This window comes from Trachypithecus francoisi, unplaced genomic scaffold (genome assembly GCF_009764315.1).
Source record: "Trachypithecus francoisi isolate TF-2019V2 unplaced genomic scaffold, Tfra_2.0 Lachesis_group15, whole genome shotgun sequence".
In the NCBI taxonomy this organism is placed as follows: Eukaryota; Metazoa; Chordata; class Mammalia; order Primates; family Cercopithecidae; genus Trachypithecus; species Trachypithecus francoisi.
Genome location: NW_022681460.1, coordinates 48,678,339 through 48,702,048, shown reverse-complemented (window position 1 = coordinate 48,702,048; position 23,710 = coordinate 48,678,339). Strand labels below are relative to the sequence as shown.

At 37.9% G+C, this 23,710-nt stretch overlaps 1 protein-coding gene across 15 annotated transcripts in view; it reads left to right on the top strand.

Annotated features, from left to right (window-relative positions):
* HACE1 (HECT domain and ankyrin repeat containing E3 ubiquitin protein ligase 1) overlaps window positions 1–23,710 on the top strand; it is a 126,788-nt gene that overhangs the window by 32,056 nt on the left and 71,022 nt on the right. For 14 of the 15 annotated variants that reach the window (XM_033234715.1, XM_033234711.1, XM_033234703.1 and 11 more), the window contains one exon: window positions 18,746–18,828. The exons of the other annotated variant lie outside the window; for it this stretch is intronic. In XM_033234715.1, coding sequence (XP_033090606.1) covers window positions 18,746–18,828 — 83 coding nt within the window. The remainder of the gene's footprint in view (window positions 1–18,745; window positions 18,829–23,710) is intronic. 15 annotated transcript variants of the gene reach the window in all.

Here is a 23,710-nt window from a genome sequence, read left to right as displayed (position 1 = left end):
GTGGTGATGAGTTTCACAGAATGAGATTTTGCAGACAGAGTAGAGGAGGAAGGGTAGAAAAAGTCATGTTGACTTGTGGTTGGTTGTAATGGCCGACGGGATTCATAATAGTTGGTCAATTATAGTTACCTGCAATGATCATATAAATGTAAAGGGAATGCTTAGGACTGATTATTTTCTGAATCGTTATCTACGATGATCATATAAATGTAAAGGGAATGCTTAGCACTGATTATTTTCTCAATCATTGTATGTATCTTTATTCCTTTTTCAATTAGGACAAAAGGGAATCTTGAAAAATTAGTCTATTTCTTTGCCTCCTGAACTATAGTTCTACAAATCTGTGTTCATAGTTGTGCTAATACTGCCTATTTCAGAATTACTCATATATTTCTGGGACACATTCACATCTTAGTGTATAAGCATTAATTGTTTTATCTTGAGTTTGATGTGATTTACTGGGCTATGAAATATGATGTTATTATAGGATAAGGGTTACTGATTTATTAAAAACCATTTGTATATCTTTCCATAAGTTGAACACCGAGTGTATAATTCTTTGTCAGGTATCCTAGTGACTCAGTGGCAAGTCAGTATGGCCTTTTTGTTGTCTCAGTAGCCACTTCTTGCATAAATTCTTTAAAAAGTCTTCAGAACTGATGTCCATGTAGACCTATACCAGTGCATGTAAGTTTCAATATTTTATTTTTAAGCTTAGGAGCTTACATAATTCTGATTATATATATTTTATAGAATAAAATAGAAAACTTTAAATGGGGAAGAAACTCCATTAAGAAATAAAGCACATCATCTCTTTTCACAGAGGCACGGGTGATAAATCCTCTGAAATTCGCCTTCTCATCTCGTTTTAGAGTAAATCTGAGGAGTGCATGAAAACATTTTGAGCAACTAGCTAAGCACCCTAAAACTTTGTAGATTATATAGCTAAATACTATATTCTTGCTTCGGTGACAAGAAGTGCTTTTTCAAATTTATATTACATTTTTTAAGAATAAAAGATTCGGAAGAAAGATTCATTTTTGTCATAACTAAGAAATTGAGTAATCTTAATTATGATTTCATATAGATGCAGCTTTGCATTAGCGGTAAACATGATAAAGGTCTCATTTTCCTCTTGTTGGAAGGAAGTGATTTGGGCGGTTGAAGAGTGCACTCTGGTTTTTGTCATTGTAGCAAAATAGCACCGTGATTTTAAACTACTTCTGTCCCTATTTAATAATGATCAGATGAAAGGAATCATAATAACTTCTTAATAATTTTATTTTTATATAACTTTTCTTAGATCAACTGTTAAACTCCATTCTTAGCTGTAATATCAGAATTCTGGTATGTCTTTGGATACTAATTTCAAAACATCATTTCAAAGTTTGGTTATTCAACTGGAGATGATATAATTTTACTGGTGATATAATTAAGGAAAATGTTGTGAACACTTTGGAAGGCATTTAACAGCAGTAATAACTACTGCTATTATGATTGTTATTAATATGCGTGATGTGATTCTGTAAAAGTACACAGATCAGTATCTAGACCCTTTATTCATCTATGCTTATACAAGAAGCTGGGCCTTGTTGATTTTTAATTTCAGTTTTAGAAAGTTGAGTAAAACCTAACACTATTCTCTGTAGGTATAATTTATTAACACTTTTTGGACCATAAATTAAACCTAGTTTTTGGTAACTTTTTCTTTAAGATTTATAAATGTGTTGAATTGCCAAAAATGATTAACTACAGTCTTCTCAGAATAACGTGGATTTAGAAACCGTAGAGAACTGTCAAATAGTTCAGTCTAAAATTCTGTAAGTTAGATTACATGGCAGGATTAGTTAGGGACTAATTTGTAATTTATTTAAAAATAAATTTCATTTTTATCAGAATAAACCTTAGTTTTTGTAACTAAATACAAAGCTTCACAAACAATATAAAATGATAGTTGAACCCTTAGTATAATAGACTATATTAGATAGAACTGACTGCATTTTTTAACTAAAATCATAGATTTGTTAAGGAACAGTGCTCAACCCTACATTCAGTCAGCTCTCTTGGTGTCTTTAGCCAGCTTCCAAGTTTTTCATCCATTACTGGATAGCCATGCAAACTTAATTGAAAACATTTTCCAGACATTAATTGGATTCAGCCTTGAGGCATAAAGGTAGGTAGCCTAACATTTCAGAGTATATTTCTAGGGTCAGAGTAATTGTATTTATTCTAATGCTAGAATTCTCCTTTAATCATTTCTAAGAAGTTGAAGCAAATAGTAGAAAGTTCTCTTACCACTGTTACTTTTGTAACACAACTGGATGATAATGATTTTTACTGGATACTTTGTAAGAGTTCAAAGTTCTTAATAGGTGAAGGTGGACAGGTTTCTAGAAAAGATGTGTGTAAACCAGTCACTGATTAGTGAGTTGGGAGTTTTACTTAGTGTATAAGTTATTTGTGCATTGCCATAACTCATGTCATCAGAATTATTTTTAATTAAAAAATTAAGTAAGGACACTTTGTTGTTTGGTCTCCTTTTAGCTAGTGATAATACCACAACTTTGATTTTTACTTAGAGTTTTATTATTGAATATCTATTCCTTTTTACTTTGATCAGTGTTTTGAGAGTTGACATTGATAAAGTAGGGCTGCCCTGGATTTCTTGCTTTGTAATTTATCAGTGTATTGGGCACAGGTGGTCTTGGTTAGTCACTGCCTTCAATTAAATGACTTGAGATTGACCTACACATTAGGTTTGTACGTTCGTTTTACTCAGGAGATTGTTTTATCACTTGAAAGGTTATGAAGTCTGTTGAAATACGTCATTTCTTCTTAAGGCTCTCTTGAAGGCCGTATGAAAATCCCCTATGCTTTTCTTTTTCGGTTCCTCCACAATAGTTTCTTATTCTGTAAGGAGGAGGGAATCCCATTCTAGATAATCAATGACTAGAATAGTTTTTTTGGTGGGTAGAGAAGGGGCAGAATTGGGCTGGGAATTTGCAATTCTAAATTTTTTAAAAAGTGTTTTGTCAATCCAATTTTAGGCATATAGTTCTTAAAATTATGTATATTAATGTAGTGTAGCTCTTAAAATTGTGTATATTAACTTGAAAAATACATTGGTAATCAGCTATCAGTCACATATTTATGTTCGCATGTTTTACATGTTTACATTTAGTAAATTGTAAGCTACTGCACTTAATTTTAGCAAGTAAATGAGAAGCCATATAATTTTAAAAATAGAAGCTGTGACCATCATTGTAAATCACAATTGTTAGGTTTTTTGGACTTCATGGCTTATAGATCAGTGCAGTTTTCACAAAAGTATTTGTGGGATTTTAGGGGCAAGAAATTTGCTAAAATGAATTGAATCCAAATCATAGAAAATCCTGATTTATTTTTCTGGATAGCACTGATCACCATCTAGTAGTACATTACAAATTTTGTTTATTTACATCTTGTCACTTTATCTTCCCTTTCCACTATATACTTCATGAAGGCAGGGTTTTTTGTCTGTTTTGTTCATTGTTTGAACTCGAGTATCTAGAGTAGGGCATAGCACCTAATTTAGAGCAGTGGTCCCTAACCTTTTTGGCACTAGGGACCAGTTTCGTGGAAGACAAGTTTTCCACAGTTAGAAGTCGGGGGGATGGTTTCCGGATGAAACTGTTCTACTTCAGATGGAACTTACGCCTGAATCTTTCATGGGCAGCTCACAAAAGAGTTCATGCTCCTATGAGAATCAAATGTTGCTGCTGATCAGACAGGAGGCAGAGCTCAGACAGTGATGTTCACGTGCCTGCCACTCACCTCCTGCTGTGTGGCCTGGTTCCTAAAAGCCCGGGGATTGGGGACCCCTGATTTAGAGTAGTGTGTAACACACTATCTGGAGGAGGGCGTAGTACATAATGGGTATAGATTTTTGTTGAAAGATGGAAGAAACTGGTGGACAGTGTCCAGGTTCTTGGCATTTTGAACAAAGAATTGGACAAAGTGCACAAACAAGTAAAGAATGAAGCATCAAAAGCAGGTATTTATTGAAAACAAGTGCACTCCACAGGGTGGGAATTGGCCCGAGCAGCTGCTCAAGGGTCTGGATACAGAATCTTCTGGGGTCTAAATACCCTATATACGTTTCCCATTGGCCACTTGGCGTTCACCTCATGTAAATGAAATGGTGGCCTGCAATCAATCAGAGGCTGAAGTTACAAAGGTCACACCCCTATGCAAACATCTGATTGGTTGTGGGAAGCAACCCATCAGAGGTTAAAGTGAAGTTAGGAAGTTGCACTTCTGTGCAATTGAAGACTTGGCCCTCACTCGGATTGGTTGCACATAGCTACCTTCAGTTAGTCTGACTGGTTGCTATGTGCAGCCAATCAGAGGTTGGTTGCTATGTGCAACCAATCAGAGGCTGAAGTGAAGTTACAGAGTTACACTCCTATGCAGACATCTGACTGGTTGCTTTTTGCAACCTATCATGGTACTTTCAGTTTCCCATCTGCCTCGCAAAAGAGGTGGGGGTTTGAAAAAGGGAGTAGTCTTTTGTTACTTAGGCGTGGAAAGTTAGGGTTTTCCTTTCAATATATTTCTGGGAAGTTAGGGTGAAATGGCCTTAGGTTCCCTGCCTCCAGACCCTATTCTCCTGCCTCAAAACCACTCAAATGCAGTATCATTTTGATCAATATATTCTGCCATTTTCTTTGCATTTCTAAATGTTTGTCACTTTTTTCCTTTTATATCTTTAAGTGGAGTATATATTGATAGTGCTGATTCTTACAAGAGGTTGTATCCGTTTGTATCTATTGCTGAAAATATCTCCTTTTGAGAATCCTTAGGGATTTTAAAAGTTTATTCTAGAATTTATTCTCTTGAATTATGTTGTGCCTTATGCTTTGATACAATTTAAAACTCTCAGGTAGTGTTGTTTCTTCAAGAACTTTTATGTATTTATTTTAACTTAATAAATGCTCAGAGGACATTTTCTTCTACCTAAGTTTTAACCTTTGGGCACACGTGAACAGTTTTCACATAGTTGAAAACATTGATTATCTTGTAGCACTTTGGAAGAGTGTATGTGGAGTCTTGAAACTCCGTTGTTAAATTCTAGTTGTTAAGACCAGGCAATAAATACCTCATTACAGTTCTATATACCTATTTGTCATTCATGATATCTCAATATTGTATGTGTGTGTTGTCAACAAGAAAATAATTTGTTATTGTGGTTAGACCTTTTGCTTTACCACTGAAATATTGTTACTCTGGATTATTTGAGAATGAGAATCCATTTTGCACACTAGTGTACGTCCAATTAAGGAGTAGTAAGAGACTCAGGAGGGCTCACCCTCCAAACAAGGCTCAGTAGAAACAGCCAGAATAGTAATAGGATGGGTTAGATAAGTGTTAACAGCCTCTGTCCCCTCGCCTAACACTAATTAGACCTTCCTTATTCTCCTTACTACTCATCACTGTGCAGTCTGCTAATTGTTGAGGTGAGTACATTTTAAGTTCCTTCTGTACTTGAATTACCTTTACTTGCTGTCCTCAGAGAAATGACTGGAGAGTTTTTTAAAACTGTGATTCAGGTTGTCTGTGACTTTCTAGCAGCTTTTCTTATTATGTCATTTAATCAATAATTGACTGAATTTTGCATTTTCCTTTCCCTTCCTGTTTAGAGCTTTTTCAAAAAGAAAACAGCAAGCAAACATCTTTTTTTTGTTAAGTCACAAAGATAGATGACTTTGCATTCATTTCAGTGCTGCAAGGCTATTTTTTATTCTTTCAAATTCCTTTATACATTTTTATTCTTATTCTAAGGGAAGTAGGTTTTTCTGTTTTTTGATTTTTATTTTTTATTGGGGGATTGGAGGAACATTTTATTTACAAGTGTAGCTATTGAAAACTTTACTAAAAATATGTTTCTTTTAATAGTTGCATGTTTTGAGGATCTTAATTGGACTTTTTTAAAAAAATAGAAAAGTAGAAAGATTTATGAATGGAAAATAAAATGCTGGAACAGGTAACTTCCAATTTGTTTTATTTTTTTTTTGAGGCAGAGTCTCTCTCTGTTGCCTAGGCTGGAACAATGGCATGATCTTGGCTCACTGCAACCTCTGCCTCCCGGGTTCAAGCGATTCTCCTGCGTCAGCCTCTGAAGTAGCTGGGATCATAGGCACCCGCCACCATGCCCAGCTAATTTTTGTATTTTTGATAGAGACGGTGTTTCACCATGTTGGCCAGGCTGGTCTTGAACTCCTGACCTCAGGTGATCCACCCGGCCTCCCAAAGTGCTAGGATTGTAGGTGTGAACCATCGCGCCCGGCCTCCAATTTTTTAATCAAGTGTTTTTCTCTCTTAAAAAAAAAATGATGTCTTTGTAGGATATATTAAAAGTAATGGCAAGAACCACAATTACTTTTTCACCAACCACATGCAAGGCTATGACGGTTTATATTGTAAATCACGCTTTTTTTCTAAGATTTGCTTCAAATTTATCTCACCAGTTAGTTGAGAACAGTAGAGGAATATGTTAGTCTAATGGCTAAATTGTTTTTATATTGTAAGCTCTACAGTATAAATAGAAATACAGAAGCACTATAAAAAATATATGGTTAAAAATACCATTACTTTTTTTTTTTTGGAGACAGAGTACAGGCTGGAGTGCAGTGGTGCGCTCTCTGCTCATTGCAACCTCCGCCTCCTGGGTTCAAGCAATTCTTCTGCCTCAGCCTCCTGAGTAGCTGGGATTACAGATATGCACCACTATGCCAGGCTGGTGTTTGTGTTTTTAGTAGAGACAAGGTTTCACCGTGTTGGCCAGGCTGGTCTTGAACTTCCGACCTCAAATGATCCGACTGCCTCAGCTTCCCAAAGTGCTAGGATTACAGGTGTGAGCCACCACACTCGGCCTACTTTGTTTATTTTTTATTTATTTAGAGATAGGGTTTCACCCTGTTGAACCGGATGAAGTGTAGTGGTGCGATCATAGCTCACTGTAATCTTGAACTCCTGGGCTCAAGTGATTCTTCTGCCTCAGCCTCCCAAGTAGCTAGGGCTGCAAGCACACACCACCACGCCTGGCTAATTTTTTTTTTTTTTTTTTTTTGAGACAGGCTGGAGTGCAGTGGTGTGATCTCTGCTCACTTCAAGCTCTGCCTCCTGTGTTCACGCCATTCTCCTGCCTCAGCCTCATGAGTAGCTGGGACTAGAGGCACCTGCCACCACACCTGGATAAATTTTGTATTTTTTTTTAGTAGAGACGGGGTTTCACCATGTTAGCCAGGATGGTATTGATCTCCTGACCTTGTGATCTGCCCGCGTCGGCCTCCCAAAGTGCTGGGATTACAGGCTTGAGCCACCACGCCCAGCCCACACCTGGATAATTTTTTAAAAATTTATAACTTTCTTTTTTAGAGATGGTGGTCTCACTGTGTTGCCCAGATTGGTCTTGAACTCCTGGCCTTGAGCAGTCCTCCCACTTTGGCCTCCCAAAGCCTTGTGATTACAGGCATAAAAATAGCATTACTTTAAAACCATACACAAGTAGCTGTCTAGGTACTTAAGCTTTATTCTGTAATAGCTATTTAGTAGGGAGTTACTAGATTATCTGTGATTAATGTAGTTTATGAAGATATGTCAGATTAGGCATAATACTATTTAGTAATGTGAATTCAGAAGAATTATAATGCCTATGTTTTGATCAGTAGAATAGTGATTATAAACATGGACTTGGGTTTGAATCCCTGCTTCATTGTTTTGTGTGTTGGGGTACAGATTACATGACCTCTTTGACACTCAGTTTTGTGCTTATAAAAGTGAAGAGAATATCACCTTTCTCACAAGATGCATTAAATGAAAAGATAAATGCTTATTAGCACACTGTCTGGGTACATATTAGTGTTATTTACATTATATCATTACATAGTTTTTAACATTATAGTTTATATAAATGTATAGTATATTTTGTTAAAATTCCTTTATTACAGTTTCTTTCTGGATTGCTAGGTTTTAATTGCGTATTAATATATTTTCAGTGTATTGGCTTTCATCTCTCCTGAGCCAGTTGAGAGTTGAAGACTTATTTTCTATAATTTCTTTTTTTTTTTTTTTAAGTTCAGGGGTACAAATACAGATTTGATACAGAGGCAAACTTGTGTCATGGGGCTTTGTTGTAGAGATTATTTCATCACTAGGTATTAAGCCTAGTATACATTAGTTATTTTGCCTCATCCTTTCCCTCCTCCCACCCTCCACCCCTTTGAAAGGCCTCAGTGTATATTGTTCCCCTCTGTATCCATGTGTTCTCATCATTGAACTCCCACTTATTAGACAGAACATATGGTATTTGGTTTTCTGTTCCTGTGTTAGTTTGCTAAAGAGAATGACCTGCAGCTCCATTCATGTCCCTGAAAAGGACATTGTCACATTCTTTTTTTATGGCTGCATAGTATTCTGTGGTATATGTGTACCTCATTTTCTTGATCCAGGCTACCATCAGTGGGCATTTAGGTTGATTCCATGTCTTTGCTATTGTGAATAGTGCAGCAGTGAACAAATGTGTGCATGTGTCTTTATAAAAGAATGATTTATATTTCTTTTGGGTTTATACCCAGTAATGGGATTGCTGGGTCAAATGGTATTTCTGTCCTTAGGTCTTTGAGGAATCACCACACTGTCCTCTACAATGGCTGAAGTAATTTACTCCCACCAACAGTGTATAAGCCTTCCTTTTCCTCTACAACCTTGCCAGCATCTGTTGTTTTTTGATTTTTTTTTTTTTTTTTTTTTTGAGACTGAGTCTCGCTCTGTCGCCCAGGCTGGAGTGCAGTGGTGTGATCTCAGCTCACTGCAAGCTCCGCCTCCCGGGTTCATGCCATTCTCCTGCCTCAGCCTCCCAATTAGCTGGGACTACAGGCACCTGCCACCACGCCCGGCTAATTTTTTTGTATTTTTTAGTAGAGACGGGGTTTCACCGTGTTAGCTGGGATGGTCTTGATCTCCTGAACTCGTGATCTACCCGCCTCGGCCTCCCAAAGTGCTGGGATTACAGGCGTGAGCCACCACGCCCAGCCGTTTTTTGACTTTTTAATAATACCCATTCTTACTGGTGTGAGATGGTATCTCATTGTGGTTTTGATTTGCATTTCTCTAATCCGTGATGTTGAGCTTTTCTTTCATGTGATTTTTGGCCACATATATGTCTTCTTTCGAGAAGTGTTTGTTCATGTCCTTTGCCCACTTTTTAATGGGATTGTTGTTTTTTGTAAATTTAAGTTCCTTGTAGATGCTGGATATTAGACTTTTGTCATATGCATAGTTTACAGAAAAATTCTCTTGTTCTGTAGGTTTTCTGTTTATTCTGATGATAGTTTTTTTCACTATGCAGAAACTCTTTAGTTTAATTAGATCCCAACTTTTCAGTTTTTGCTTTTGTTCCAATTGCTTTTGGCATCTTTGTCAGGAAATCGTTGCCCGTGCATGGTATTGCCTACATTGTTTTCCAGGTTTTATGGTTTTTAGTTTTGCTTTTTTTTTTTTTTTTGAAACAGTCTTGCTCTGTTGCCCAAACTGGAGTGCAATGGCACGATCTCGGCTCACTGCAACCTCCACCTCCTGGGTTCAAGTGATTCTTCTGCCCCAGCCTCCTGAGTAGCTGGGATTACAGGTGCGTGCCACCATGCCCGGCTAATTTTTGTGCTTTTAGTAGAGATGGGATTTCACCATGTTGATCAGGCTGGTCTCGAACTCTTGACCTCATGATCTACCTGCCCCTGCTTTCCAAAGTGCTGGAATTATAGGCGTGAGCCGCTGTACCTGGCCTTGGTTTTACATTTAAGTCTTTAATCCATCGTGAGTTAATTTTTGTGTATGATGTAAGGAAGGGGTTCAGTTTCAGTTGTTTAACTATAGCTAACCAGTTATTCCAACACCATTTATTGAATAGGGAATCCTTTCCCCATTGCTTGTTTTTGTCAGGTTTAGTGGAAGATCAGATAGTTGTCAGGGTGTGATCTTATTTGTGGGTTTTCTGTTCTGTTTCATTGGTTTATGTGTCTGTTTTTGTACCAGTACCATGCTGTTTTGCTCACTATATCCCTGTAGTATAGTTTAAAGTTGGGTAGTGTGATGCCTCCAACTTTTCTTTTTGCTTAGGATTGCCTTGTCTGTTTGGGCTCTTTTTTGGTTTCATATGAATTTTAAAATAATCTTCTCTAGTTCTGTGAAGTACATCAATTGTGGTTTAATAGGAATAGCATTGAATCTATATAAATTGCTTTGGGCAGTATAGCAATTTTACTGATAATGATTCTTCCTGTCCGTGAGCCTGGGATGTTTTTCCATTTGTTTGTGTCATCTCTGATCAGTGGTTTGTAGTTCTCCTTGTAGAGATCTTTCACCTCCCTAGTTAGTTGTATTCTAGTTATTTTATTCTTTTTGTGGCAGTTGTGAATGGGAGTTCATTCCTGACTTGCCCTCAGCTTGACTCTTGGTGTATAGGAATGCTAGTGATTTTTCCACATTGATTTTGTATTCTGAGGCTTTGTTGAGGTTGTTAATTGGCTTAACAAGCTTTTGGGCTGAGACTGTGGGATTTTCTAAATCTACTGTTATGTCATCTGCAAACAGGGATAGTTTGACTTCTTTTCTTCCTATTTGTTTGGCCTTTTGTTTTTTTCTCTTGCTGATTGCCCTGGCCAGAACTTCCAATACTACACTGAATAGGAGTGGTGAGAGACGGCATCCTTGTCTTATGTTGGTTTTCAAGGTAATGCTTCTAGCTTTTGCCCATTAATTATGACACTGGCTGTGAGTTTGTCATAGATGGTTCGTGTTATTTTGAGCTATGTTCCTTAAATACCTAGTTTATTGAAAGTTTTTTTTTAAAAAAAAAAAAAACACAAATGGATGTTGAATTTTATCAAAAGCCTTTTCTGCATCTGTTGAGATATCGTGGTTTTTGTCTTTATTTCTGCTTATGTGCTGAATCACATTTACTGATTTGTGTATGTTGAACCAACCTTGCATCCTTGGGTTGAAGCTTACTTGATTATGGTGTTTAAGCTTTTTGATGTGCTGCTGGATTTCTTGCCAGTGTTTTTGTTAGGGATTTTTGCATCAATTTCATCAAGGATGTTGGTCTGACATTTTCTTTTTTTTGAGACGGAGTCTCGCTCTGCCGCCCAGGCTGGAGTGCTGCAGTGGCCAGATCTCAGCTCACTGCAAGCTCCACCTCCCGGGTTTACGCCATTCTTCTGCCTCAGCCTCCTGAGTAGCTGGGACTACAGGCGCCCGCCACCTCGCCCGGCTAGTTTTTTGTATTTTTTAGTAGAGACAGGGTTTCACCGTAGGATGGTCTCGATCTCCTGACCTCGTGATCCGCCCGCCTCGGCCTCCCAAAGTGCTGGGATTACAGGCTGAGCCACCGCGTTATAGAAATTATATAGCCACCGGCCTATAATTTCTTTTTTTTTTTTTTTTTTTTTTTTTGGAGACGGAGTCTTGCTCTGCCACCCAGGCTGGAGTGCAGTGGCCGGATCTCAGCTCACTGCAAGCTCTGCCTCCCGGGTTTATGCCATTCTCCTGCCTCAGCCTCCCGAGTAGCTGGGACTACAGGCGCCCGCCTCGTCGCCCGGCTAGTTTTTTGTATTTTTAAGTAGAGACGGGGTTTCACCGTATTAGCCAGGATGGTCTCGATCTCCTGACCTCGTGATCCGCCCGTCTCGGCCTCCCAAAGTGCTGGGATTACAGGCTTGAGCCACCGCGCCCGGCCGGCCTATAATTTCTATAACAGCAGGGAACACTGTTGCTACTCTCCATCTTACTCCTATTTTGGGACCTTACAGACACCGCTTCTAGGTCAGTGATCAGAGGAAAGCCATGATTAGAAGACCCACATAGTCCTCTTATAAAATAGTGACCGAAATACTTGTTTTTCTTATATTTGTAAGCTATACTTGACTACTTGTTTTCAGTTTAGGGGAATTACATAGATAATAATGTAGTTTTATATGACAGTGTTTTTATTACATAGATTATAGAATTAATGTTGAGATAGAAGTAAATTTAAATAGACATGTGAATACTATGTCTTAAAAATATTTTATTAGTATTAAAATCTTCTAATAAGGTTGCTAGTCCTTTGAACCACCCTTCCTCTTTGTCAAGCCATGATCACCAGAGGCAGCAATTTTCAACTTTTTAAACTTTTCCTTTAGTACGTATTTCCAAATAATAAGCTTCCGTGGCTCTTTCTTAGTTTATGACTTCTAGATATTATTTAATCATGTCTTGTTTTGGTAAATGATTTATAAGTTTTGATTAGACAATATTGGTTATATATATAGTTAAAGTATTATTTACTGCTCAGTCAATAATACTGTAATAACGTTCTTTTTTGAGGATGACTATTTTTCTTGAATAATTGGCTTTGCTCAGTTTTCTTTGTATGGATCAGCATTTCTTCATCTATATGATCCTGTAAAATATCTCTTCATACTCTCTTCTACAAAGACAGATTCATTAGATAGTTTGTCAGTAACATCTTTTTTTCTCCTCCATATTAATTCATTTTCACCTGATATAAAGAAGTACCTGAGGCTGGGTAATTGATGAAGAAAAGAGTTTTAATTGACTCACAGTTCTGCAGGCTTAACAGGAAGCATGACTGGAAGGCCTCAGGAAACTTACAATCATGGTGGAAGATGAAGGGGAATCAGGCAGCTTCTTCACATGGCAGCAGGAGAGAGAGAGAGTATGAGGGGGGAGTGCCACACACTTTTAAACCTACGGATCTTGTGAGAACTCATTCACTATCACAAGAACAGCAAGGGAGAAATCCGCCCCCATGATCCAGTCACCTCCCACCAGTCCCCTCTTCCAATTTGACATGAGATTTAGCGGGGACACAAATCCAAACCATATCATTCCACCCCTAACCCCTCCCAAATCTCATGTTCTTCTCACATTGGAAAATACAATTTCCCTTCTCAACAGTCCTCCAGTCTTAACTCATTTCAGCATTCAGTCAGAAGTCCACAGTTCAAAGTATCATCTGCGACAGGTAAGTCCCTTCTGCCTATAAGCCTGTAAAATCAAAAACAAATCAGTTACTTCCAAGATACAGTGAGGGTACAGGCATTGAGTGAATGCTCCAAGTGGGAGAAATTGGCCAAAACACAGAGGCTATAGGCCCCATGCAAGTCTGAAACCTAGCAGGGCTGTTGTTAAATCTTAAAGCTCCAAGATAATTTCCTTTGATTCCATGTCTCATATCCGGCGCATACTGATGCATGGGTTGGGATCCTGAGGCCTTGGGTAGCTCCGCCCCTGTGACTCAGCAGGGTACAGCCCCCTAGATTTCTTTCACAGGCTAACGTTAAGTACCTGTGGCTTTTTCAGGTGCACGGTGCAAGCTGTCAGTGGGTCTCCTATTCTTGGGTCTGGAGGGTGGTGGGCCTCTTCTCACAGCTCTACTAGGCAGTGCTCCTCCGGTGGGGCCTCAGTGTGAGGGGTTCTAACTCCACATTTCCTGTCTGCACTGCCCCAGTAGAGATTCTCCATGAGGGCTCTACTCCTGTAGCAGACTTCTGCCTGGACAGCCCGGCATTTCCATACATCCTCTGAAATCTAGGCAGAGGTTCCAAAACATCGTCTCTTGCCTTCTGTGCACACCTGCAGGCCCAACACCACATGGAAGCTTTAAGGGTTGGGCTTGCACCCTCTAAAGCAGTGGCCTGAGCTGTACCTTGGCCCCTTTTAGCCATGGCTGGAGCTGGCACTGGAGCATTTAGGATGCAGAGCACGAAGTCCCAAAGCTGCACAGAGCAGTGGGACCCTGGTCTGGCCTGTGAAGTCATTTTTCTCTCCTAGGCCTCCAGGCCTCTGATGTGTGGGGCTGCAGTGAAGGTCTCTGACATGCCCTGGAGATATTTTTCCTGTTGTCTTGGTTATTAACTTTCAACTCCTTGTTACTTATGTACACTTCTGCACCTGGCTTGAATTTCTCCCCAGAAAATGGGTTTTTCTTTTCTACTGCATAGTCAGGCTGCACATTTTCCAAACCTTTATGCTCTATGTCCTTTTTTTTTTTTTTTTGAGTTGTGTTTTGCTCTTGTTGCCCAGGCTGGAGTGCAATGCGGTGATCTTGGCTCACTGCAATCTCTGCCTCCTGGGTTCAAGCAATTCTCCTGCCTCAGCCTCCTGAGTAGCTGGGATTACAGGAACCTGCCACCATGCCTGGCTAATTTTTGTATTTAGAGTAGAGATGGGGTTTCACCATGTTGGCCAAGCTGGTCTCAAACTCCTGACTTCAGGTCATCCGCCCGCCTCAGTCTCCTACTAAAGTGCTGGGATTACAGGCGTGAGCCACAGTGCCCGGCCCTCTGTTTCCCTTTTAAACATATTCCAATTTCAAACCATCTCTTTGTGAATGCGTATAAGTGAATGCTTTCAGAATAAGCTAGGTCACATCTTGAATGCTTTGCTGGTTAGAAATTTCTTCCACACCTGTAATCCCAGCACTTTAGGAGGCCAAGGTGGGTGGATCACTTGAGGTTAGGTCTTCAAGACCAGCCTGTCCAACAGGGTGAGACCCCATCTCTACTAAAAACAGAAAAAATTAGTGGGGCGTGGTGGCACACATCCATAATCCCAGCTACTTGGGAGGCAGGAGAATTGCTGGAACCTGGGAGGTTGCAGTGAGCCGAGATCATGCCATTACACTCCAGCCTGGGAGACAGAGCGAGACTTCATCTCAAAAAAATAAAGGGGGAAATTTCTTCCACCAGATACCCTAATTCATCTATCTCAAGTTTAAAGTTTCACAGATCTCTAGGGCGGGGGCAAAATGTTTCCACTCTCTTTTTGCTAAAGCATAGCAAGAGTGACCTTTACTCCAGTTGCCAGTAAGTTCCTTATCTCTGTCTGAGATCACCTCAGCCTGGACGTCATTGTCCCTATCACTATCAGCAGTTTGATCAAAACCATTCAACAAGTCTCTAGGAAGTTCCAAACTTTCCCACATCTTACTGTTTTCTTCAGAGCCCTCCAAACTGTTCCAGCCTCTGCCCCTTACTCAGTTCCAAAGTCGATTCCACATTTTCAAGTGTCTTTATAGGAATGTCCCACTCCTGGTACCAATTTTCTATATTAGTCAGTTTTTCACACTGCTATAAAGAACTACTAGAGACTGAGTAATTTGTGAAGAAAGGCATTTAATTGACTCAGAGTTCTGCTGGCTTAACAGAAAGCGTGACTGTGAGACCTCAGAAAACTTACAATCATGGTGGAAGGCAAAGGGGGAAGCAAGCACCTTCTTCACATGGTGGCAGGAGAGAGAGAGAAAGAATGTGAGGGGGGATGTGTCACACACTTTTAAACCATGAGATCTCATGAGAGCAGCAACGGGGAAATCTGTCCCCATGCTCCAGTCACCTCTCACCAGGTCCCTTCCTCCAATTCAATGGGAGATTTTGGCAGGGACACAAATCCAAACCATATCACCCTCTAAACCTAGAAATAATCTTAGTGTCTCTCCCATGTTTGATCTCCATATTCTAGATTCCATGTCTTCTATTTTGGTTTATTCTCTTTCTTTGGAGGAGGATATACTTCAGTAGCTTCTTGAGAAAAGGTACATTGAAGGTAATTTTAAAAATCTTATAAAATAGTTAAACTTTTTTATTTGTAAGCATCTATTTGAATAATAGTGTAGTTGGCTGTAGAATTCTGCATATAGAATAATGTATCTTACAATTTTGAAGGCTTTTTACATTTTAGATCTCTGTGTTGCTGTTGAGAAGTTCAATGCCCACATGATTTCTGTTTATCTCTGGAATCTTTTATCCCTGATGTTATCATGAAATTTCACTTTGACATGCCTTGTTGAAGGTCTTTTAATTTGATAGACCAGACATTTGTTGAGCCTTTTAAACCTGGTACCTGATGTCTTTCAGTTCTGGGAACCTTTTTTGTATCATTTCTTGGTTATTCCCCTTTGATCCCTCACCCCCTTTCTTTTCTTTATTCTCATTTTCTGCAGTATGTCTCCCTTGATTGATTCACAAATTTTCTCATCTTTCCTATTTTCTATTTTGTCTTTTTATTCTTCTTTGTAGAATTCTTGAACATTTTCTTTTTAAACTTCTGTTGAAGTTTTACTTATTGCATTGTATTTTTGATTTCTCATTCCCTGAATATTTTCTACCCAACTTCCTTTTCTCATTCCATGGTATAATTTCTTTTCTGTTTGAGGTTGTCAGTTACTTTTCTAATTTTTATTGTTTTCTTTGGTTCCCTTTACTGTCTTTGTTATTCTGAGTTCCATTTTTTGGTTTGTTGTAATTTTTGTTTTTCAGGTTAGAGGCCTGCTTCAGTTGTATTTTAAATATTGTCTGTTCATTCGTGTGTAACGGTGAGGCACTCAAATGTTGACTGGAAGCGTTGTGTACATGAGTTGAGTTTGTTGACTACTTGGTTTGACTGTATACCAACGTTTCTCAGTCTCAACACTATTGATATTTTGGATCTGATAATTCTGTGTTGTGGGGGCTATCATCTGCATTTTAGGATGTTTAGCTGCATCCCTGACCTCTACCCACTAGCTGCCAATAGCAGTTTCTCTTCCGTGGTCATAAAAATAAAAAGTTGCCTCATGTTCCCAGAGGGAAATTTTAACCTTGGTTGGGGACGACTGCTATAGATGCATTGTTCCGAATTGGGCTGTTTCTTTATTTTTAATTTTTATTTCTTTTTAGACATAGGGTCTTGCTTTACAGATAGTGTCTTGCATGCAGTACCATGCTTGGCTAATTTTAAAATTTTGTTGTGGAAATGGGATCTCTCTAAATTGCCCAGGCTGGTCTTGAACTCCTAGCCTCAAATGATCTTTCCACCTTGGTTTTCCAGTCTTAGAATTACAGGCATGAGCCACCGTGTCTGGCTGAACTGAGCTGTTTCACTGGGGACTTTCTAATGCCAGTATCTGTAAGATTCTTTTCTGATGCCAGTATTGAGAGGAAGCTTTTAATTCCTTCTACCTGAGGTTTTTAAGTCTGCCTGCTGGAGTTCTGGGAGCCTAGTTGGAACATGGAGGCTGGAGGTTTTCACTTATTTGTTGTTTTCACGATGGCTCCTCATCTTTGCTCCACCTGTGTTTCTTGTCTCCCACTCCAGAGACTCTCTGTTCACTTTGTGCAGAGAATAAACTTCCCATCTTTTGAGACAAAGAGGGATAGTAACTAACTGGATGGGATGGGAAGAAAGGTCCTAAGGGAGAGTCTGTTTCTTTTATTGACTTTCAACTATTCCTCCTATTTTTAGCTCTACATAAGCATTACTATATTCCAAGGTACCTGGTACTTCCAATTTCCTCTATTGCTTTTTTTTTCTTCTTCTTAATGTGTGTGTTCTGTAGTAAGAATTTAATTGCTTATTGTTGGAATCTCCATTTGTGGGCAGGTAGACTTCAGCTTTCTTTGATCTGCTAAGTGAGTTACTGTTTCTCCATTTGCTTGCTATATTTCCAAAACTTACTGACTTATCCAGTATGCTGTTGTTTTCTTTCTTGTTCTTCTTCCTTTGGGTGTTTAGTTTTATTATTTTACTGACATTGTGCTTTGCTTAAAAGCAGCAAAAAAGACGAACAGATATGTTCAATCCAGAAGTAATAAACATCTAATTTCAAACTATTTTATTAAGGGGTCTTGCTCTGTTGTCCAGGCTGGAGTGCAGTGGTGTAATATAGTTCATAGTAGCCTTGAGCTCCTGGGCTCAAACGATCCTCCCGCCTTAGCCTCCTGAGTAGCTAGGCCTACTACTATGATGTGCTACCATGACTAGCTCATTTTTTAATGTTTTTGTGAAAATGGGGTCTCACTATATAAGAGTAAACTGGTCTCAAACTACTGGCCTCAAGCCACCTATTGCCTCATGTTTTATGTTTTTACATTTTCTTCCTTTTTGCAGGAAAAACTCAAATTAGAATTTTAGGAATAAAACCATATAAGTTTTTTTAAAAGGTTTTCAACTGGGCCCTATCCTGTCCTTAATCAACAGATATGTATTTTTAAGATTTTATATTAGCGTACTCTTTTAGTATGCGTCAAATGATTGGAGGAGTAGAACTTAGGGGACTAAGTATATATTAATGGTAGTCAGTGAAATTGAGCCTGTATATGCTACTGTTAATAGCAAAAGGGCTTCTTAGCTTTTTAAAATTTTGTATTTTAATAATTATTCTCTTGACTTTGGGAAAGTTTTACTCTGGTGCTTATTTTTTTAGAGGCGAAAAATTCTGATGTTTAAAGCAATTTAAATTCAAATGTCTAAAGTAGTAGGGTCCAATTCACCAGCCACATGTGGCTATTTAGATTCAAATGAGCTATAATTAAATATAATTAAAATTTTAGTTCCTTAGCTGTCCTAGCCACATTTCAAGTACTTGGTAGCCATATGTGACTACTGACTACTTTTGATACTTTTTTGATGCTGCTCTAAAGACTTCCAGATTAGCACAGTTTCTATTACATTGAGAATTCCACATGTATTGTGTTGTGCCTGAGAAACTTAGAGCTTACAAAACGTTGAATTTGCTCAGCCGTAGGAATTGTCACATGGCCAGTCAGTTCCTATGTAAAGCTTCAAGCTGTGGGAAGAACTTTCCTTATATGGACTAAAATTGTGGTAATTGTATCTTTTGTTTCATTTCTCTGGCTTTACTTTTAATTATTTTTTTCCCCCTCAGACAGTGCAATGCTTGCTAGACAGTGGTGCTGATATTAACAGGCCAAATGTATCAGGAGCAACTCCATTGTACTTTGCTTGCAGGTATGATATTTTATATTTCCAGATGCTATATATACTCGTGTGTGTATATATATATGTATATAAAGAAATATATTTCCAGATGTGTGTATACTCTATTTCTAGATACACATATTTCTGTGTATTTTCTAAAGCTTTCTTGTTTTCCCACAAATATTGTGCTCTTTTTAAGATTAAGTATAATCTCTCTTTTAAGATGAAGTGTTATGGTTCTATTACTTAACTGCATGAGGAAAAGTATTTTCTGTTATATTTAATTGCCGTTGCTTTTATGTTATATGTGGGAGCTTTTGATTTGCTTGATTACTTCAATTTTAAACTAAGTACTTATTAACAAAAGACAAGTTGGTAACCTGGTAATTCCCATAGTTTACTGTATTCTGTAACCAGGTCATTTCCAGTGGGATAAGCTGTTGGAATATATCTTGATCCAGAGCTATGTCTTTTCTTTCTCTGTATCTATAACCGAAAAAATATCTTGAGTCAGTCTTGTTAGATATTGTTATACATTAAGTTATTTTCATATTACTGTATTGGTTCATTTTCTTGATGTGTGCATTTCATTCACTTATTCATTAATGTATTCATCAAATGTTTAGTTAGCACTCACTGTGTCATGCATTGTTATAGGTGTGTAAAACAGTAATAAATAAACTCTAGTCCCTAAGGAGCTAATAGTATAATTATACACATGCTGTCACACCCACACACATATATAAAAATATATACACACCTATCTATTATGTATTATGTAAATGTAGTTTGCAGTTAGCATCAGTTCATAGAACACTATAGTGATTCTTCTTTTTGATTTAAATGATATGAATTGTAATATTTATTTCGGCCTTTATATCCTGATATAGAGCTCTCCAGAAAGCTCCTCTCTTCTTTTTTTCTGTTTTATATCATTTTATTGGAAGTTGGTTTTAGGTTGAAAGACCTGCATTTTTTCTTGTTTAGCTTCTTTTTTGGGGTCTCTCATGTTCCTTTGATGAGACCAATTCAGATCATCTGTTTAACAACCCTGTATTAGAATTCAGGGGCTTTTGGGTTTCTAGACTTGCAGATCTTTCTGATTCCAGCCACTTTCTTAACATTATATTTATGGTTTGGTTGCTTGGCTAGAAAACTAGTTCCTTCCATAGTGTCCTGAATTTACGAATAATACCATCATCTGATTCCCTGTAATCATATCCTATCTTGAAGGGTTATCTTTAGATCAGACCTTTTTTTGAAGCTCCAGATTTGAATGTCCATCTCCCTGATTAACATCATCACTTAGAAGTACCGCAGAATCTCAGATATTAACATGTCAAAATATAGCTTCAGATTTTCCTCCTCAAACCTTTCCTCCAGTTTTTCCTCATCTTAATCAATAGAAACCTTATCCTCTCAGTTGTTTAAATTAGAAATAATTAGGTTATTTTTTATTTCTCTCTCTTTGTGAACTTGGAATTTATTAGTAAGTTCTGTAAATTCTACCTTCAGAATATGTTTGGAATCTCAACTTCTAACTCAACCAAAACCACCTTAATGTTGTTACCTTTTGCTTAGAGTACTTCAGTAATCTCTACACTGGTCTCCCTGATTCCTATGTTGTTTCCCTCCAGTCTCTTCTTTCCTCAGCAAAGTGATCTTAAAAAAAAAAAAGAATCGACTCTTGTCACTTTGTGTTTAAGCCCTATATGTAAAACTTTTCAGTGCCTCGTTGTTGCATTTCAAATATAATTCAAGTTCTACCTTGGCCTGTGAGACCTCCATGATTTCACTCCTGTTTAGCTCACTGTACTTGAACCACAGTGATTCTCTTTGCGTTCCTTAAATGCAACCAACTCTTTCAGCAGGCTTTTCTACATGGTGTTTGTTTCGCCTGAAATGTTCTTCCCTAGGCTTTTTACAGGGCTGACTGTTTCTTATTCATGTTACTGCTTAAGTTACTTTTTAGGAAGGCAGTTCCTGACCAGTCTAAGCAGGTCATTTACCATATTTTCGATCGCAGTATCACAGTCATTTCCTTCACAAAACAGCACTTCCTGTTTTGTAGTTGTTTATTTACTTGTTTATAGTCTGTTTCCCCTGCATGCCTAAAAACTCAATGAAAGCGTGAATAGTGTTTATTTTGTTTACCACTTTATGTCCAAAGTATAGTACAGTGTTTTGCACTTAAATGTGTAGTAGATGTTTTTGAATGAATGCATCACTATGAAAAATCTCTTATAAAAAACAATCCCATTTATAATAGTTAAAATAGAGATATTTTAGTGTTGTGCAGAACTGGGATATCCCTATTGTCGGTCTGAGCTTAGGGATATGGCAGAAGGATTTTTAAGAAATACTTTCTCCTAGTGCTGTATTCCCATCCTTTAGTTTTAATCTAGCAAATATTAGATCTTTTTGAACAAAGATGATTAAGCAAGTCTGTGATGAAATGTGAAACCAAAATATAAATTCATCATTGTAGAGGAATAGTAGATATGGAACTTGGTTCTTCTGCAGACACACTTTTAATTTTACTTGTGATATCTTGATACAGGTATAAATTAAAAATATAAGTTATTCCCAATGTGTTATTTCTGATAAATGAAAGGGAAAGGATTATAGGAAATAAAACAAGTTAACCCCCAGGACAAATTATAGGGCTCTAAGATAAAGGTTAAATGGAATATATAGTTTTTATTCGTTGAGAAGTATTACTAGATATAATATATTCAAGGGTCAACTACTAAAACTATTTTCTTTGTATTTGAATTTTGCAATTAAATTTAGAATGGTATTAAGATACAGGGGAAAGAACCTAGTTTGTGTAGGCAGGTTCAAATCCCAGCACCAGAGCTATACAACATTAGTCAAAATTCTTGACTCCTGAAGCTTTGTTTGTTTGTGAAATGGAGGTGCTGATATCTGCCTGGTGAGATTATTGTGAAGATTAAATGTGATGGCTTCTGTAAAGCATGCTGCAGAGTATTCAATACTTAGTAGTTGGTAGGTGCGCACTAAGCTCTGACATGCTTCTTTCACTCTTCAGTGAGCATAAAGTTGTCTTGTCCTCATTTAATTTAATTGCTCTACAGGGTTTTCTTTTGTTTCTTGTCTAATTCTGAGCACTGTTTTTTTTTTTTTTTTTTTTTTTTTTTTTTGGAGGCATAGCCTCACTCTGTTTCCCAGGCTGGAGTGCAGTGGCGTGATCTTGGCTCACTGCAATCTCTGCCTCCTGGCTTCAAGCGATTCTCCCGCCTCTGCCTCTCAAGTAGCTGGGATTACAGGCATGTGCCACCACACCCAGCTAATTTTTGTATTTTAATAGAGATGGGGTTTTGCCATGTCGCCCGGACTGGTCTTGAACTCCCAACCTCAGGTGATCTGTCTGCCTCAGCCTCCCAAAGTGCTGGGATTACAGACATGAGCCACCATGCCTGGTATTGAGCACTGTTTTATAATGTAGTGTTTCTGTGAGTCTTTCTCAGATGGATTTTGACCTAAAATTACGATAGAAAGGGTTTTCCAGCCACTTTTCTTCTCTGGATACTCTGGACAGGATGTTGTGACTCGTAAACTATATAACTAATGAACTCATTCTTTCTGTCATGTAAAATATAGGCACATATTGATTTTTTTCCCCCACTGTCTTTACACACCTTTGTTTTTAAGTCTTTTATATGACTGCTGCCAGTATTTCAAATCCTGAAATTATTAGATTGGTTTTATATTCAATCCTTATGTTCCCAATTCCCTCAACTGAGTTCTTCAAATAAAGGTTGGGATGTATAATGGTTTTCAGGTATTTTCTGTGTCCGTAGATAACTTTTATTCTATTAGGAAAAGCCAGGTTTAGTTGGAGTTGTATAGATAACAGTAAATTAGTAAGACGTTAATGGAGTTTTAGAGGTCTCTAATAGAGTCAGAAAGGGCTAAGATTTAGAACGTGGATTTGTAGCTACTGTATAGCAACTCCTTTCAGTTAGAGTATTCAAAATCAAAGTAGCCATATAAAAGAGTTCTTAGACTTGGCCAGCACAGTGGCTCACACCTGTAATCCCAGCACTTTGGGAGGTTAAGGTGGGTGGATCGCAAGGTCAAGAGATCGAGACCATCCTGGCCAACATGTTGAAACCCCATCTCTACAAAAAATACAAAAATTAGCTGGTCGTGGTGACGCGTGCCCGTAGTCCTAGCTACTCGGGAGGCTGAAGCAGGAGAATCACTTGAACCCAGGAGGTGGAGGTTGCAGTGAGCCGAGATCGTACCACTGCACTCCAGCATGGGCAACAGAGTGAGACTCCGTCTCAAGGAAAAAAAAAAGAGTTCTTACACTTAAAATTGTAAACTTTCAGCATAGGACAGACCTTTAGAAAATACGATCTAAGCCATATCATATAAACAGAAAATACGATTTCATAAGCCATTCCCAATAATATTACAACTGTTTGGACTATTTACACTTTGGCCAAATTCTCAAATTTATAAGGATGAAAGGTCCAAAGTTAGGGGGCTGAAAGTGTTTGAGAAGTCAGTTCTAAGTGCTTTAGAAGCCACAAGTTTCTTATTAGTTAAATTTTTGTTGACTTCTTAGTTTTCATAAAATACTTTGGCAATTTCTTGAAGAGAGTATTATCTCAATCAATATTAAAAAATTGAGACTGTCTCAAAAACAACCTCATTTATAAAGAATGATTATTTGTTCAGTATTTTTTTTTTTAGTTATTTAAACTGAAAAATCTTTTATGCAACACTCTAAGCAGTCTGAAAGAGAATTGTTCTCATCGAATTACGGGTGAGGTACTTGAGTCCCTAACTGCATTGTGCAGATTTTGTATGTTATTAGCTATTGTTTGTTGTTTTTAAATCTATTTTAAAATTTATTCTTATTTTAAAGTATTATTTTTTA